This window comes from Sitodiplosis mosellana, unplaced genomic scaffold (assembly GCF_009176505.1).
Source record: "Sitodiplosis mosellana isolate CC-2019 unplaced genomic scaffold, AAFC_SMos_1.0 Smas_scaffold_33, whole genome shotgun sequence".
In the NCBI taxonomy this organism is placed as follows: domain Eukaryota; kingdom Metazoa; phylum Arthropoda; class Insecta; order Diptera; family Cecidomyiidae; genus Sitodiplosis; species Sitodiplosis mosellana.
Window position 1 is genome coordinate 103681 of NW_022595275.1, and position 15111 is coordinate 118791.

Consider the following 15111-nt stretch of genomic DNA (forward strand, 5'->3'; position numbering starts at 1 on the left):
ATACTCACAGTAATGGTGAAATCGATCAATCGGGTAAATATTAATTGGAATGGAAAATTCAAAAACCAAAATTTCTCGTTGAAACTAATTTCTATTCCGAAATTTTCTGTTCATTTTCAATTTTTACGGCAAACAGATGAAATTTTGCAACTCTTAAGTGATATTTGCATGAACGATGAGCATGCGGATGTGACTTTCGTTGTTGAAAACCAGAAGATCCCGGCGCACAAGACGATCTTGTCGCTCCGAAGTTCATACTTTCGTTCATTGTTTGGTGGTGCATTTGCTGAGTCAGCCCAAGCAGAAGTCGAATTGGAAGTTCCGGTGGACGCCTTCAAAGCGATCTTGAAATACATGTACACCGGTTGTCTATCGCTGGCCGCCTTGGAAAGCCATCAAATCATCGAAGTTTATGATCTGGCCGAACAATATGACTTCAGTGCATCGATGAAGAAGATCATTTTGGATTACTTGACGGCCAATCTGACATTGGACAATTGCGGATCGATGCTCAATGCAGCGCATTTATATTCCATCAAAGATTTACAAACAGCGTGCATGAAGTTCATGGATTGCCATTCTATGGAGTTGCTTGACCACGACTCTCTCAAAGCCTTACCAGTCGATTCCTTGTGCACTTTGCTGAAACGTGATTCATTCTACGCACCCGAGATCGAAATTTTCAAAGCGGTGTGCAATTGGTCAACACACAATCCAGGTGCTGATGTTAAAGTAAGCTCATATTGATCGATTGATATTTTGGAAATAGTTAAATTGCTTCCTTTGTAAAATCTAGGCAGCGCTTTCAACAGTGCGATGGTCAGAACTGAGTGCCAATGATTTGCTGAATGTAGTTTTCCCAAGTAGCGTTCTGGATCGAATGCAACTTTTGAACTTGATGGAAGGCTGTAATAAGCTGAGCAATGCAAACAGCCGGGTTTCATGTAAAAATTTATGCTAAAATTTATCTTCAAGAACTAGTTTAACGTTTCTTCCAATTTTTATTAGGTTCGAAAAGTGAGATTGAAGAAAATTTTGCTACCCCCGAGCTCGGTGCAAAAACTATTTCTGGTGAAAATCCGTCAGCACTTTTAAGTGGTAATTTCACGGACTTTGACTGGAAAACTGGTAATATACAATTTAGTAATTTCTTGACTTGATCTAAAACATTTTAATGACGGAGTCAATGAATCTTTTAGGTTACACATATCACCCAATTACCCGGGGGATTATAAATAAAATTACAGAAGCACCATTAAGTTCATGCATAACCGTGGACCTTGGCAAAATCAGATTCATAAACAATATCAAATTTCTCTTGATGGATGAAGATTCTCGGTCATATTCCTATTACGTTGACGTATCAGTTGATGGAAAAGAATACACACGATTGTTTGATTACAGCGAGCATTACAATAGATCGTGGCAAGATCTGTACTTCAACTCGCGTCCAGTTCGATTCATTAAATTGGTTGGCACATGGGCTACCGGCTTAGAAGAAAGCAGAACAGATTGTTCCTACGACGATAAATATTACATCTCCTATGATTCGTTTGACATTCTTGGATTGCGCGCAGTGTATACAACCAACTATCCGGATCTGGTCGATGGCGTAATAAAGCCAGCTAAAAATGTTGCGAAAGTTGAATGCGGTGCCCTTGTTGAAGGAGGTGGTGGGACCAATATGTTGAATTTGAATCTGGATGAGTTCACGTGCCACGAGAAAAATCGGTACATTTTATTGCAACTCAACCAGCCTTACCACATTGGTTCATTGCGAATGCTGCTTGGAAACAGCATGAATCATTCAAACAAGTATTCGTTTTTGATCGAGACATCTATGAACAAAGGAACTTGGACAATGGCCGTTGATAAACGAAATGAATATCTCACAGGATGGCAAGAATTTGACTTTGCACCACGCTCGGCGATTTTCATCAAAATAACTGGAACACAAAGTGACATTGTATGTATGGTTTTGATTTTTTTCTAAAAACATTCAACGAGCTGGATGATAATGATTCTAATTTTTTTTTTTCATTCTGTTCGACATTTTCACTAGAATTTCATCTGTACCTATTTCGAATGTCCACGCAACCCGCAGAAGCCTAAATTGGAACGTCCTCTTCAGTGATAGAGAAATCGGCGACATCAATGTCACATGCAATCGAAAAAAATTTACATTTCATTTTGAAACTCAACTCTTAAGCGATCTATTTCATTACATTCACTCAACTTACAATAAATCTTTTTACATTCTTAACAATTATTCAATGGAGATTCCAAATAAACGATGGAAAATCAATTATTTGAATAAATAAATTTGCATTTGAATTGCAACAAACCACATTTCTTAAACTTGTCTTGCTGCAGTATTGATATACATTTCGTCGATCTTTTGCGATCAATAGATTTTCATACATTTGCTTGAATATGAAAGAAGTTCATTACTGCAGCAGAAACGGCAATTATCTTTTTCCGATTTTTTTTCCAAGTTATTTGTATTCAATTTAACTCTTCGTATTTGCGTAAATTGATATTTCAGAGACTGTGATCAAGTGTTTGAGTTAAGAACCGGCTAAAGAACAAAATATGCAGGCGAAAAGAGAGAATTTTCTTCGATTCTTGGCGATATTCCATATCGTCAATGTGTGCGTTGCTCAGAAAATCATATCAAGATTGGCTAAGATTACATTCAAACACAAACAAGTGAACTCATTTGGCGCCAATTATGATTGTAAATGCGTACATTTGCAGATGAGAATGGAAAAGCAAATTGAAGCTCATATTTTGTTTATTTTATTGAGTTTGCAGAATGATGACCCAGCGTCTCAATGACATATGCATGAGAATATTTCTGAGTATGTGAATTCAAAAAAAAAAATCGAAATGACACAGACATAGAGATACATACACAACCAAAGAGAGATGTAGATTGAGATCGGTAACACCAATTTTTATCACTTTTCTGTTGGCGTCGCAAGCGACTGGACTGCAATTGATTCATTTTGTTCAAACTCTTCATAATCTAACACAAACATTTCAAAGAATATTGAAATTTACTTTTATTTAAATTAAATTAAAGTACAATACTCCATATATCTGACTATTATGTAAACATCATTTGGTAAATACAGCATACGAACCAGTCAATGACTGATAGCTGAGGATATATGCTGAGCATAGGAACTCAGCAAGCTGAGATTGGGACGTTTGGATTTTGTGACTTGCTATTCGTGCAAATTTATGTGGAATTTTGGTGGAGTGTTGATGGAGTGTAATGGAAAATGTGTTCCAAACTCCCCTCCATCATAAATTGGTTTGAATAGCACGTCACAAAGTCAAAATATCCCAATCTCAGCTTGCTGAGTTTCTATGCTCAGCATATATCCTCAGCCATCTGTCATTGACTGATACGAACAATTCAAAATATACAAATTAATTCAATATTGAAATAAATTTCTATTGCCCAATAGAAAATCAAGTGTAGCTTATGTTTTGATCTTTTTCTGGAGCCGTACCTAATACTAGCACAGTGTATAATGAAAAAAAAAATCGACTCTCGAAAAGGACAAATGTAGTTGAACGCTCTAGCGTATCAAATAAATATAAGCCAATCGAATTTTTATTAATTAGTTCTTTTGTAGTTTGTTGCTCTGGCAAATTGAAAAATGTCCATTGAACACGATTATGAAATACATGCATACTGGTTGCCTATAGCTGGCCGGCTTGGAAAGCCATCAAATCATCGAAGTTTATGATCTGGCCGAGCAATATGGCTTCAGTGAATCGATGAAGAAGATCATTTTGAATTACTCGATGGCCAATCTGACGTTGGACAATTGCGGATCAATTCTGAATGCAGCCGCGTTATATTCACTGAATAATTTGGAATAAGCATGCTTGAAGTTCATGGATTGCAATTTCATCAAACTGCTTGATCGCGACAGATTCCTAGCATTATCACTCACTTCATTGTGCAGTTTACTGAAACGCGATACATTCTACGACAAATCAATTAATAGAAATTCACAACAATATGCGCTATAAATGGAAAATATTCAGCAATGCATGCTCTAACGGCATCTATACGGTTTAGTTTGGAAGTATAAAAAATGCAGAAATGTCTGTAAGAAATGACATTTCAAACGTTATTCATGATTCAAGTCAGTGAACTTCCGATAGGGACAAAAGCAACTCTTAAAGGTTTTGGAATTGCTGAATATATTACCATTGCGCTTCATAGCGTTGGAAATTCATGATCTGGCTTCGATAAATTGAAAAAGATTATTTGGAACAATTATTATCAGTTTAAGAGTAAATTCGATTTTCGTTCAACAACAATTTGATCGTGTCGAACTATGTCTCTAGACAAATCAAAAATGGGCGAAAGAAATCAGAACAAGCGAATGTTCTGTATTTGTTTGAGATTCCCTGTGAAATCGTTGGGACTTTGTTCTGCTTGGTGCATATTTTCATGGAATTCAAATGCGTCGAATTGAATAAGGTCCTGCAAAGAAGAAAAACAAAATTGTCAGTCACTTTTTCACTAGTTCTTGTTGATAAGCACTTACCGTTTCTTTGCGCAAACCACATATCTCTAGACAGTGGCAGACCGTTTCGAATGCGACGGTGTACTTATGTGCCGTATGAATCCATGATCCTTTGACGCGAAAACTGTTTGGCAAAAAAACAGCAGCTCTGTTTTTACTTTGACCATCCGATTCGGTGAGCAAAATTACCTCAGCTTCATCAATTGTGATGAATGAGTGCTATAAATCAGTACAATTCGTTAGACATCTCGCTTTGATTGATTTAAACAATCAGTTTAAAGTCAAAAACATTTTACCTTCCGTAAGAGCCTCAAAGTAAATAGAACAGCCCGTATGTATTTTGAGTCAATCGATGACTTTATAGCAGAAATACATTCTTCATTCAACTCCAAAATCCATCCGAAGAGTGACCACCGGGATTCATCGAACGACGAGACATCCTCGCGCATTATCAGATTCTCGAGACTCGGCAATGGCACTGAAAGAACAAATTGAAAATAGAAATCAAAATGACACCGGATTTAATTGAAATCTATCAAATATTGCAATGTTTCTATTGAAATCAGTGCAGTGTAGTAATGCTGTCCAAATTTTTTTCAGTGCGGCTACTTTTGTGACCACGAGATTGAGCCAATGGCCACTTGAAAAAAATTTACAGCAAATACCAATGGAAAATTGTTTATTTTTAATCATCAATGGGATAGATGACATTCTTAAGAAAATAAATTTATTTTCTGTGAGTTTATTTAAGTCGGACGTCGATATGCAATGTGCATAACTCGCAGCAAAGTTCAGATTTCAAAATCTTGTTGAGATAATTCATTACAGCGTATGAGACTGGAGAATGAAGCCTCAAAAACGTATGTGAAACCAAACATACAAAGAAATTTCGGAACAATGTCTCTGACCTGATGTGTACTAAGAAAATTGTAATCAGATAGCAAACATTTCATTTGGCAAACCAATTTTTTCGTTTATCAACGAAACATCAAATTCCAAGTGAGTCTTCTTTGTACCAAGAACATTTGATAACGACGCATCATTATTAGTTAAATACGAACAAAATTCGACAATCATGATTCAGTGAGAGCTCCCAATTCAATTGAAGCAAACATGCATGTGAAAAATATCGCAATGAACCAAAAAAAAAAATGAAGGCATAATGACACAAGTGGCCAATAGTAGCACTGCAATTCAACTTACTCGGTGGATAAATAATTTTCGCTTCAAAACCAAGTCGTTGCTTGTCATTTTCATCAATTTGTCGCTTTATTTTAATCATGCGTGTCTGAGGCCGTGCTTCAATTTCACGATCCTTGAGCAATATGCCGCATTGCTTCAGAAGTATAGCGATGGCCAAATCGACGTACCGCAACGAGTCTTCTTTGTTCAAGTCAATGTATGCCAATGCTTGATTTGTCGTAACATCTTCCATGATCAAACCGTAGGCAAAATACAGATTTTCACTGCAGAACTTTACAAAATCATACGAATTGCGTTCAACTTTGTCGAGCTCATTTTCATTCTGTCTGTATCGAGATAGTTCTTGTTGAAGAACTTCCAAATTATCTTCATAACAATCATATTTATTACCATAAATATCGTAGATAATTTGGAGCAAATGGCCTGCATTCCATCCGTTGCTTCCGATTTTCAGATTCTTAACGTAATGAGCCCACTTGAAGAAGGCGATTTCGTTGTCCTTGCCTCGGATTTGAATCTTCTCTCGAAGAAATGTTATATAACCTTTACTTCGCACTCTCGATATGCCAGCAACCAATTGGCACTCTGGTGTAGTCAGGCGCAGCCGTCGATACAAAGTGTCGCGACAGTATTTCTTTGTTGTGAGTCGTTCGAAATCCAAGTCGGCCAAACTCCAGTACTGATAATTGCTGTCACACAGCAAAAAGTCAGTATCATGTTGAATCATAGCCAGTACATGATTGGATGGATCGGATGCATACTCAGTGATTTTGGCATAAAATCCAAAGAGCTGAGTATAAACTGGACCGTAGTCTGCACAAATGTTGACCAAATTGTACAAAAATCGTTTGTCAAGGTGCCATATGAAAAAAAAATTCGCAATTTCTGCCTTAATTTTCCGAAACTTTGTCAAATTTTTCCTTTCAACGAGTGCAAATGCTTTTGAAATCAAATTCTCTTTCGGATCATTCAAGAAAGGCCGACAGAAAAACACCAAGTTTGCGCCACACGCCGTCAGCTCATTGAAGAAACATTTGACTTTCTCATTGTAAATTGCATACCGACCACCCAGAATCAAGTCATTCGAACCTTTGTCCATGTTTGCCAAGATTTGTATGAAATGATTGAGATAAATGACGATCGTTGGCACGGTGTTATGTTTCCTAGTAGAGCAATTGATTTTCAAACATTCAGCAAACATTTTTTTCAAAGACTTTAAACAATTGCACATTACAACAAAAAATACTCACTTTCGCCAGCCTTTGATTTCATCACGGATATTTATATCCTTTGCGATCTTTTCCTTGGGATTTTTTTTTATGAATGGTTCCAATCCTTTGATTGCCATTTCTACACAATTTTTTTTAGCTTTTTTTTGGTGAAAATATAGAAAAATTACATTACTTTACAATTACGACACAATAAAATTTGCTGTGCACCCTCTGTCTATACAGCTCTGAATCAATTAGCGATTGTAAGTGACTCTTCGTTCGGCCGATACGCACGACGCAATATAAACTGTTGCCATTTCATGTTGATACGGTTTTCTATGTATTGGCGCTGTGTTTGTGTGAGATGTCATTTTCGCTGTCGCAGTATCGATTGCTGTGTGTTTTGTGCATGAAATGAAAGAGAAGCAGAACGAGCAAATATGATGCTGTGTTGAGTCAACACTGTTGACATAAGAGCGCATAGCGGTTCATATTTCATTTCGACCACTTTGATTTTTTTTTTTTGGTTTAGTTCAACAGCACGTGGTTAAGTCAGTCTCAACTCGCATTTCTTTGATTTTTGAAAAAGATCTAATTTTTTTTTGTGGTAGCTAACCAATTCTGAAGAATTACTTTGGACACCGCATCATGAGAACCGAGGTGAATGTGGATAAAGTGTACAACAAGTGCTATTATCGTACATTTGAGGTATTAAGCCATATCAAACGAGACGATTTTTGGCTGATTCTCGATCGAAAAGTCTTGGATCTGTCTGCTCTCATGAAATCAATTGACGAGTTACCCACCAGTGGCAAAAATCAATCGGTAAATCACATCATATTCATTTTGACGAGATTTTATTTCATTCAATATTCATTTTACAAACATAATTCAAGTGTTTATGTCATCTTTCATTCAGGCGCTGGAACAATTGAACATGTTTGGTGGTTCCGATGTGTCGGAATTATTTTTGAAACGGCCACAGAATAAATTGGAAATGTTTGACTTGAAATCGTCCAGCGAATTTGGAAAGAGGCACGATTTACACTGGTGGAATGATCCCATCTGCGTTGTTGGTGGCATCACCGCACAGGAACGTCACATTTGTGTGCGAAACAAAGCAAAAGGTATTGCTGCCATTTGAACATGATTTTATCACAGAGATTAGGGCATAATGAGACAATGAAACAGATAACAATACGATTTTTGCCACAATCATGCCAATATGCCATTTGTACCATAAATTCTAGTCCATGATATATATGAAATGACATAAAATTACCCTCTCTCCCTTCAGGTACACAATGCCACTTGACAGTTTGCGAAGAGGATTCCATTTACGAGATTCGGGCCAAGTTTTTTACGGCATATCCAGATGAAAACAGTGAAAATATCATTTGGCGCAAAACGGAATGGACAGTAAGTTATCAATTTTCATGGCCACAATCAAAATATTCAATCCGTTCAGACAAAATTGTTCCAATCACACACAGAATCAACCTTTGTTTCGTTAATTTTAAAATGCACAATTTTTGTTCTATCTGCAGTGTTGTCCAAGTGGTCATTTGTTTCTGGACCAAACGCTGACTGGAAATGGGTTGATGTATGATCCAGCCGATGAAGTCATATTCCTATGGATGTTCCACAAGGATGAAATCAACACATGCATAGGATTCGTGTGATTGCTTCGATGCAGCGAAACAAATTGTGAAATTCAATTTGAATTAAGACAAACGATGTAAATTAGGCTATTGAATAAGAAAAATACGAAATATTGTACACTTTCAGAAAGTGTTTGAAATGTAAACCGTAAAATGAATCGAAAGATGAACAACGGAAATTTAGTAGATTAACTTTCAATAGATGGCGCTGGCAGTTCTATAAGTACATTCCGTAATCGAATATGTTATCATACTATTTGTTCATAAGAACGTTTTTTTGCAAAAACTCTCAAACAATGCAGTGGTTTGAAATTACGTTACCAAACCAGTCATTCTTCCCATCTTATTCACAATTATTTGAAGTTGACATGAAAATAAATATTTATGATTAAGTCAGTAGCATAATTTCAACAAGTGTTAATTGAACTGTTTTTCTGAGTACAAATTTAGTCAAAAACCACAAAAAAAATTGAGAATTTCATACAGTGAAAAATGAAGTTTATCGGATATTGCAAACATTCGAATGTTGGGTGTAGAACGTCTTGAGTGTTTAAATAAAAAACGCAAATGTTGACACGAATAAATGACAACTGTTTCTATAATCCCGTAATGAGTCTACAGGATGGCTATTTGCTGACGACAGCTCATAAAAATTAAGAAGATATTTCTCGCAAAGGATTTTCCTTATAGGTGTAATTATGAACTGTATGCTTTGAGATTTTTTTTTGTATTCAAATAAAACAAAACATTGACAGTTATTGCTACCTGATGTGTATTTGTATGAAATTTCATCTAAAAGAGCATCTATTTTCGCAAGTTTTATTTAAATCAGTTCATTTCGAAACGTCGATACAAACAGACGTCTTTTTTTCAATCTTTTGCCAGACAAGATTTTGCGTCGAATTTGCAGAAAAATTGCTAAAAGTGCAGTTCTCCTAATACAATTGTCGTAATATATAATTGAAAATTCGAAAAACAGTGTAAATAGTGCATCAAAACAACGATTTTCTTTCCCTTGGAGTCGACACACTAAAATGAGTGCAGCCGAGAAAAGTGTTGATCATGATGTTCAATCGATGTTGAACGATCAAAATAGACGATCAAAAACTAAATTTCATTCTATGGATGACGAATGCATCAGCTCGGTGTTTGACTGGCTCTCAATAGCTGAATTGTGTAGGGTCAAAGTGACATGCAAGCGGTTATACTTACTGGCTAATGAGCATTATCGAAGAACATATTATGAACATAGTAATACTGGTACAAAATATTTTCTATCTTTTGCTTCCTTGTTTCAAGGCGTGTTGGTGTATAATCCGATAGAAAGTGTCATCAATATGTGTCGGAAATTCAGTGAAAATTCAAAACATGTTAAGATTCTGACATTAATTCGTCCGCAAAGATTCAATCCGGATCTAAGCGATATCAACTCAAGAAAGTTACTGAAAAATATTAAAGCGATTTTTGTTCGCGAACTATTCGATGGTTTTCTACAACACTTCACCAATCTTGAGTATTTAATCTATTTCATTTGTGGTGAACATGCTCCTCCACTATTGGGAAATTATCCCACGCTTAAACAGATTGACTGGGAGCACTGGGACAATTGTAAAATACCCAATATGATAGAAATGGAGAACTTTTTCAAGCGACATCCAAACATAAAAGTATTCTCATCAGATGCACCGAACGATACAACACAGTGGCTACTTGAAACAGGGATCAAGTTCGATGATTTGGTGTTGACGATAAAAGCCAAACGATTTGAAAACATTGATCAAATCATCGAAAATGTCCACGCTCTGTACAAAAATCATCAGATCAAGAAATTACACCTGAGAATAAGCACGAAAGACATTTCATTCTTGTCGAAGTTTTCCACACTTAAATTACTGGAAGGCTTACAATTTTCCGGTAGAGTGTCCATAAAAGATCATGAAGTATTGAATGCAATTACTTCTCTGTCAAATTTAAAATTTTTAGTGTTTTACCCGGCTTCACCGTGTGCACATGATTTCAAGGTCCTAACACAGCATCTATTTCAACTTGAAGAGTTCCACACAAACACAAGAAACATCGATGACATCATCCCCATTGTGCGATACTCACAAAAACTAAAATGTCTGTATATAAAGCGTTTTTTAGATGATATCAAGACTACAGCTACACTTCAAAAACTGAATAAGGAGCGTCGTGAACTGGAAAATGCATGCAAACTAACGATTTATCTGGATGAAAAATATTATCTGCAAATAAAGAATAACTCATCAACAAACAGCTATGGTTTAGTGGAAATTAAACGCACCAATTCGTACCCATTTTCGAAGCATCCGCTGCGACCAGAATGTTGCTTACTTCTTGAATAATTATCTAGATATCATGTGTGTGCCTTATGTATTTTCAATTGTCCTACAACATTCTTTCTTCTTTACTGTATCATTAAAAAATCGATATTGAACAGTTCTATCCCCATATTCGAATAAAACACTTCTATAGCCAATAATAAGACTAATCGATTTGAATTCTCTATGCTATAGAATGTTAAATTAAACGCGATTTTTAGGTTTAAAATATTCTTAAATGCATTTTTTAAACAGGTATTCAAATATTACAATATAACTTTATTTTGAACTTTCCTTTCAATTCGACGATAAAAAGCAAATTTCGAAATTATGTAAACCATATGTTGTCTATCTGCGTTGTTTATTCTTTTGTTGTCTGGCGCTACGTTTTCGGTTATGATCCTTGACCTTCTTGTTTACTTTCTCGCGATTCTTAATGAGTTCAAGTCGAAGACGTTCACGCACAATTTGGTCTGTTGTCTTCATTTCGCCCGTCTTGCCACCGGCTCGTTTCTTTATCTCCTCTTTTAGATTGTGACGCTTCCATTGCGTTGTTATTGCTTCCTCTGTACGTTTAGGAGCTAAAAATACACAGAATAACGAGTTTTAGAAACAAAATTCGTCATGCAATTTCTCAATTCATTGTACAAACCTTCAAGACCCATCTCTTGATGGACCATGTCTTCTGTCTTCGTTTTCTCTTTCCAATCGGCATAACGGCCTGTTTTGTAAGTGGCCGGAATCCAAATACCGGATTCCGTACGAATTTTGCCTGCCTTTGGATTTTCCACCGATACCATTTTCTTCTTAATTCGATCCCATTTCTTCTGGCCCGGTTTGTAGTGCATATCCTGTGTATTGGTTGATATGCTCAATTCAGCATTTTGAGCCTGTCGCTCGAATGAATTTATCGCGAGACCCTCTTCGGTGTGCTTATCACTCGAATGATATGGGATGTAATTCTCTGTGTCACGAATTGACTTCGCCAATTTCGCCTTTTTCAACCGCTTCATTTTGATTTTCTTCATTTTCTTCTTGTTATCATACAACTGATCGATGTTTCGCTTTCGCTCCGAAACCACTTTCGAAAATGTCGAACTAATTTCGGTGTCAGTTGACTTTGGCAACAGATTCTGTGGAAATTCACATGTTTCATTCATTTCAAATACGTTCAATGAAAGTCAAAAATCTCCATTTTTCCACTCACCTCCATCGTATCGATCAAATCATGTCGAACAACTTCGTCTTGTTGGGATTTCTCTTGGAATTTTTCAATGAGTTTACCATGCTCTCGACGCTTGTTCTTCATCACTTCGCTCTGTGTTGAATTTTGATGCGTATTCAATTCGAAAATTGTCTATGATTCGAAGAGAAAAATTCGACTTTGTCAATTAAAATGCAACTCAGAGTTATTAATGTATTTCGAATTGGAATGTAACTCACCCCTGATGGCCGATAGCTCTGCATTTTGGTCAAAAGACTGACGTGCAATGCATCTTTCTTCTCGTCGGCCTTGTCGCCGAACAAATATTCGTTGAAATCATGCAATGCCGGGATCATGTTGAAGTTGATCGCTTTCACTCTTTTGTTGGCATCCGCCGATGCTACGGGCCTTGTGCTCAAATACTTCTTGTACGCATTTGTGGCCGTGTTCAACACACCTGACTATGAAACCAAAGATAAAACACATTTTTATAACAAATGAAAGGTCATTGAGTTATACAAAGTTTCATGCACAGTGCACACTCTTTAGAATATAAAGCAAAATATCGCATGGAAATGTGGCTTACAATGTGTTGATTTGCGAGCCATCTCAAAACCGCTTCATGTTCATCTTCAAGTACCTCCGGCGGAACTGTTCCGATCTCACTTGTCTTCTTGATATCGAATGTTCTATTCAAAAAGAGATACAAATCCAAAAGATGCGCTTCGTCATCGGTTGATACCAGCGAAAAGGCTGTACCATGTCGACCTGCTCTAGCACAACGACCTGAAATTCGAATATAAAAATTTGTTTTCAAATCAAAAAAGTTTCTTAATCCAGAATCAAAATGCTTTTTCAGTATGGTCATTGCTTGGAATCAATATCAAAACCAAGAGACTGAAAATGAACAAGCAAAATTCCATGTGTTTGTAATACTAACCGACTCGATGAACGAAGAGCTTTGGTTTGCCTGGAAAGTGAACGTTCACCACATAATCCAACTGGGGAATATCGATACCACGAGCTGCGATATCGGTTACAATTAACACGGACACTTTGTTCAATCGGAAACGTGCTGTGTTAATCTTTCGAGCCGATGGATCCATGCTCGAATAGATGAACGTATTCGAAATTTTCGCTTGATTCAATACCTGTAATGAAGGGGTTTTGATTAGATTTTGATACTTTCTCTCCAAAGTGTTGATCGATTTGAGTGGAAAATCTTTGAATTGACTCTTCAATGTTCTAAAAATGGCTTTGAATCAAATTCAATCTAATACTTACATATGAAACCAATTCCACATGATGTTGTGTTGCGACAAACACAACTGTTTGGGAGCCTTCGTTCACGATATACTTCAATATGGATATCAAAGCTGAATATCGTTCATCTGGACGAATGTGAACGAACTTGAGGCTCAATTTTTCTGGCAGCTTCGAATCCACATCTGGAATTGGATGAAGTTTTGCAATGCAATCAGTTCATTGAAAGTAAATGGAATATATTTGAAGAAGAAATGAAACTTACCAAGACGAATGAGCACTGGATCGTTCAATCCGGCCTTTGCAAAATCGACCAGCATTTTTGGCAAGGTGGCACTGAACATGACCATTTGCTTTGATTCAGGCAATCGATTCAATGTTTCATTGAGTTGCTCTCCGAAACCCATTTCGAAAAGTCGATCGGCTTCGTCGAAAACGACGTATTCTGGAATGAAACCGTAAACAAATACAAGAAAATCAGTTGGAATGGAAGAAAAATGTGCCTAATTCCTTATTGCCAGTCATGATAATTGAAAGAGAATTGGAAAATTGAAGTTAAAACAGTAAAGCTCACCAATTGACGATAATTTCAAGTCCATTTCGACGCACAAATGCAGAAAACGACCCGGTGTCGCCACGATGATATCGGGGCATGTGTGCATGGCTTGGAACTGTGAGTTGATTGGATCTCCTCCGAGCACTAGAATCGTCTGTAAATCCATGTATTTGCCAATTTCCTTGATGAATTTAAACGTTTGCACGGCCAACTCACGCGTTGGTGATAAAATCAATGCTCTAGCATTTGTGTTACCTTGACGTGCTTTCAGTTTCTCAAACAATGGAATCAAGAAACATGCCGTTTTACCCGAACCTGTAAAGAATTTGCATTAAGATTCCGTTTCACTCTGGAAGCATGAACTATTTCCTCACCTGTTTTGGCCATCGCAACTACATTTCTTCCTTCCAAAATCATCGGAATGGTTTTCCTTTGTACTGGCGTTGGTATTTTATATCCACGCTTCGTGATGCCTTTTATCACGTTGAAACTCAAACCCATCACTTGAAAACCACCTTTGGCTTTGGGTGGTTTCGCTTTATCCTTCCATTCGCTTGAATTCGATGCGTCGGGCAAATCGAAACCGGGCAACTCGTCAAATGCCTATAATACACACAAAAATGATGGAAATAGATTAAATTTATCCCTTATTTCAATGAAACACTCTTCCAAGTATGAATTCTTACCATTTTGAACTATTTGAATTCACTCGTTTCGTAGAAATAAATCAAGATCCAATTTTTTCTTCGGATTTCCTATTCAGTCGTGCTGTTCTAACAAATGTGCACGTGTTGTTATTTGTGGGAATGCGACTGAAACGTCAAACCAAAATATGACACAACGTACTAGATGACATAAACAAAGCATGACGTTTGACAGACTGTTCACAATGTCACTTCTCAGTGGAGAGTTTTGCCAGCAGGAAAGTCTCTTTAAACGTTTTGATTTGAAATCAGTAGCTAATTATTTCTATTATTGAAATGATTTTTCGATGATAATACAATAAAAATGGAATTTTACAGCATTTGCTTGCAACATGATAGTAGCAAAAATTATTTTTCAAAGAAGAATTAAGCATGATTTTAGTTCAAAATTCCATTTGGTCACAACAAATTACT

The 15111-nt window shown here is 36.6% G+C and overlaps 4 protein-coding genes across 5 annotated transcripts in view; 2 read left to right on the forward strand and 2 right to left on the reverse strand.

Annotated features, from left to right (window-relative positions):
• LOC129569457 (BTB/POZ domain-containing protein 9-like) overlaps positions 1-2344 on the forward strand; it is a 2664-nt gene extending 320 nt beyond the window's left edge. The window contains exons 1-6 of the mRNA XM_055448292.1: positions 1-33; positions 137-732; positions 797-944; positions 1009-1128; positions 1200-1966; positions 2063-2344. The exon at positions 1-33 is cut by the window's left edge and continues 320 nt beyond it. Coding sequence (XP_055304267.1) covers positions 169-732; positions 797-944; positions 1009-1128; positions 1200-1966; positions 2063-2134 — 1671 coding nt within the window. The 5' untranslated portion in view covers positions 1-33; positions 137-168 and the 3' untranslated portion in view covers positions 2135-2344. The remainder of the gene's footprint in view (positions 34-136; positions 733-796; positions 945-1008; positions 1129-1199; positions 1967-2062) is intronic.
• Positions 2345-3040: 696 nt separating this feature from the next.
• LOC129569458 (uncharacterized) lies at positions 3041-7328 on the reverse strand. 2 transcript variants are annotated; one of them, XR_008688038.1, is made up of 6 exons: positions 7007-7328; positions 5757-6919; positions 4850-5031; positions 4575-4772; positions 3418-4510; positions 3041-3163 (listed from the first exon to the last, which is right to left on the reverse strand). XR_008688038.1 is itself a non-coding variant. In XM_055448293.1 (5 exons), exons 1-5 carry the CDS (start codon positions 7102-7104, stop codon positions 4397-4399), a joined length of 1755 nt encoding a protein of 584 aa, XP_055304268.1. In that variant the 5' UTR covers positions 7105-7328; the 3' UTR covers positions 3041-4396. The 2 variants fall into 2 exon arrangements, 1 of the variants encoding a protein (XP_055304268.1); XM_055448293.1 differs by having other exon boundaries at positions 3041-4510.
• A 63-nt stretch (positions 7329-7391) lies between these two features.
• Positions 7392-9212, forward strand: LOC129569455 (uncharacterized). The gene is made up of 4 exons (XM_055448290.1): positions 7392-7792; positions 7887-8094; positions 8265-8386; positions 8515-9212. Exons 1-4 carry the CDS (start codon positions 7616-7618, stop codon positions 8647-8649), a joined length of 642 nt encoding a protein of 213 aa, XP_055304265.1. The 5' UTR covers positions 7392-7615; the 3' UTR covers positions 8650-9212.
• Positions 9213-11184: 1972 nt separating this feature from the next.
• On the reverse strand, positions 11185-14830 carry LOC129569454 (ATP-dependent RNA helicase DDX54). The gene is made up of 11 exons (XM_055448289.1): positions 14680-14830; positions 14368-14596; positions 14012-14308; positions 13703-13882; positions 13459-13622; positions 13115-13325; positions 12761-12960; positions 12414-12635; positions 12178-12327; positions 11623-12103; positions 11185-11551 (listed from the first exon to the last, which is right to left on the reverse strand). Exons 1-11 carry the CDS (start codon positions 14680-14682, stop codon positions 11319-11321), a joined length of 2370 nt encoding a protein of 789 aa, XP_055304264.1. The 5' UTR covers positions 14683-14830; the 3' UTR covers positions 11185-11318.
• Between the last annotated feature and the right edge of the window lie 281 nt (positions 14831-15111).

Bases quoted from the DNA above. Each gene is read 5' to 3' on its own strand.
- LOC129569458 (XM_055448293.1), bottom strand. From the start codon at position 7,104: ATGGCAATCAAAGGATTGGAACCATTCATAAAAAAAAATCCCAAGGAA. The intron at 5,032-5,756 runs GTAAGTTGAATT...TTGTTCTTTCAG, and splicing joins GAAAATTATTTATCCACCGA to TGCCATTGCCGAGTCTCGAG. The intron at 4,511-4,574 runs GTAAGTGCTTAT...TCTTCTTTGCAG, and splicing joins GTGGTTTGCGCAAAGAAACG to GACCTTATTCAATTCGACGC.
- LOC129569454 (XM_055448289.1), bottom strand. The intron at 13,623-13,702 runs GTAAGTTTCATT...ATCCAATTCCAG, and splicing joins TCCAGTGCTCATTCGTCTTG to ATGTGGATTCGAAGCTGCCA. The intron at 12,636-12,760 runs GTAAGCCACATT...TTGGTTTCATAG, and splicing joins GGCTCGCAAATCAACACATT to TCAGGTGTGTTGAACACGGC.
- LOC129569455 (XM_055448290.1), top strand. From the start codon at position 7,616: ATGAGAACCGAGGTGAATGTGGATAAAGTGTACAACAAGTGCTATTAT. The intron at 7,793-7,886 runs GTAAATCACATC...TCTTTCATTCAG, and splicing joins CCAGTGGCAAAAATCAATCG to GCGCTGGAACAATTGAACAT. The intron at 8,095-8,264 runs GTATTGCTGCCA...CTCTCCCTTCAG, and splicing joins TGTGCGAAACAAAGCAAAAG to GTACACAATGCCACTTGACA.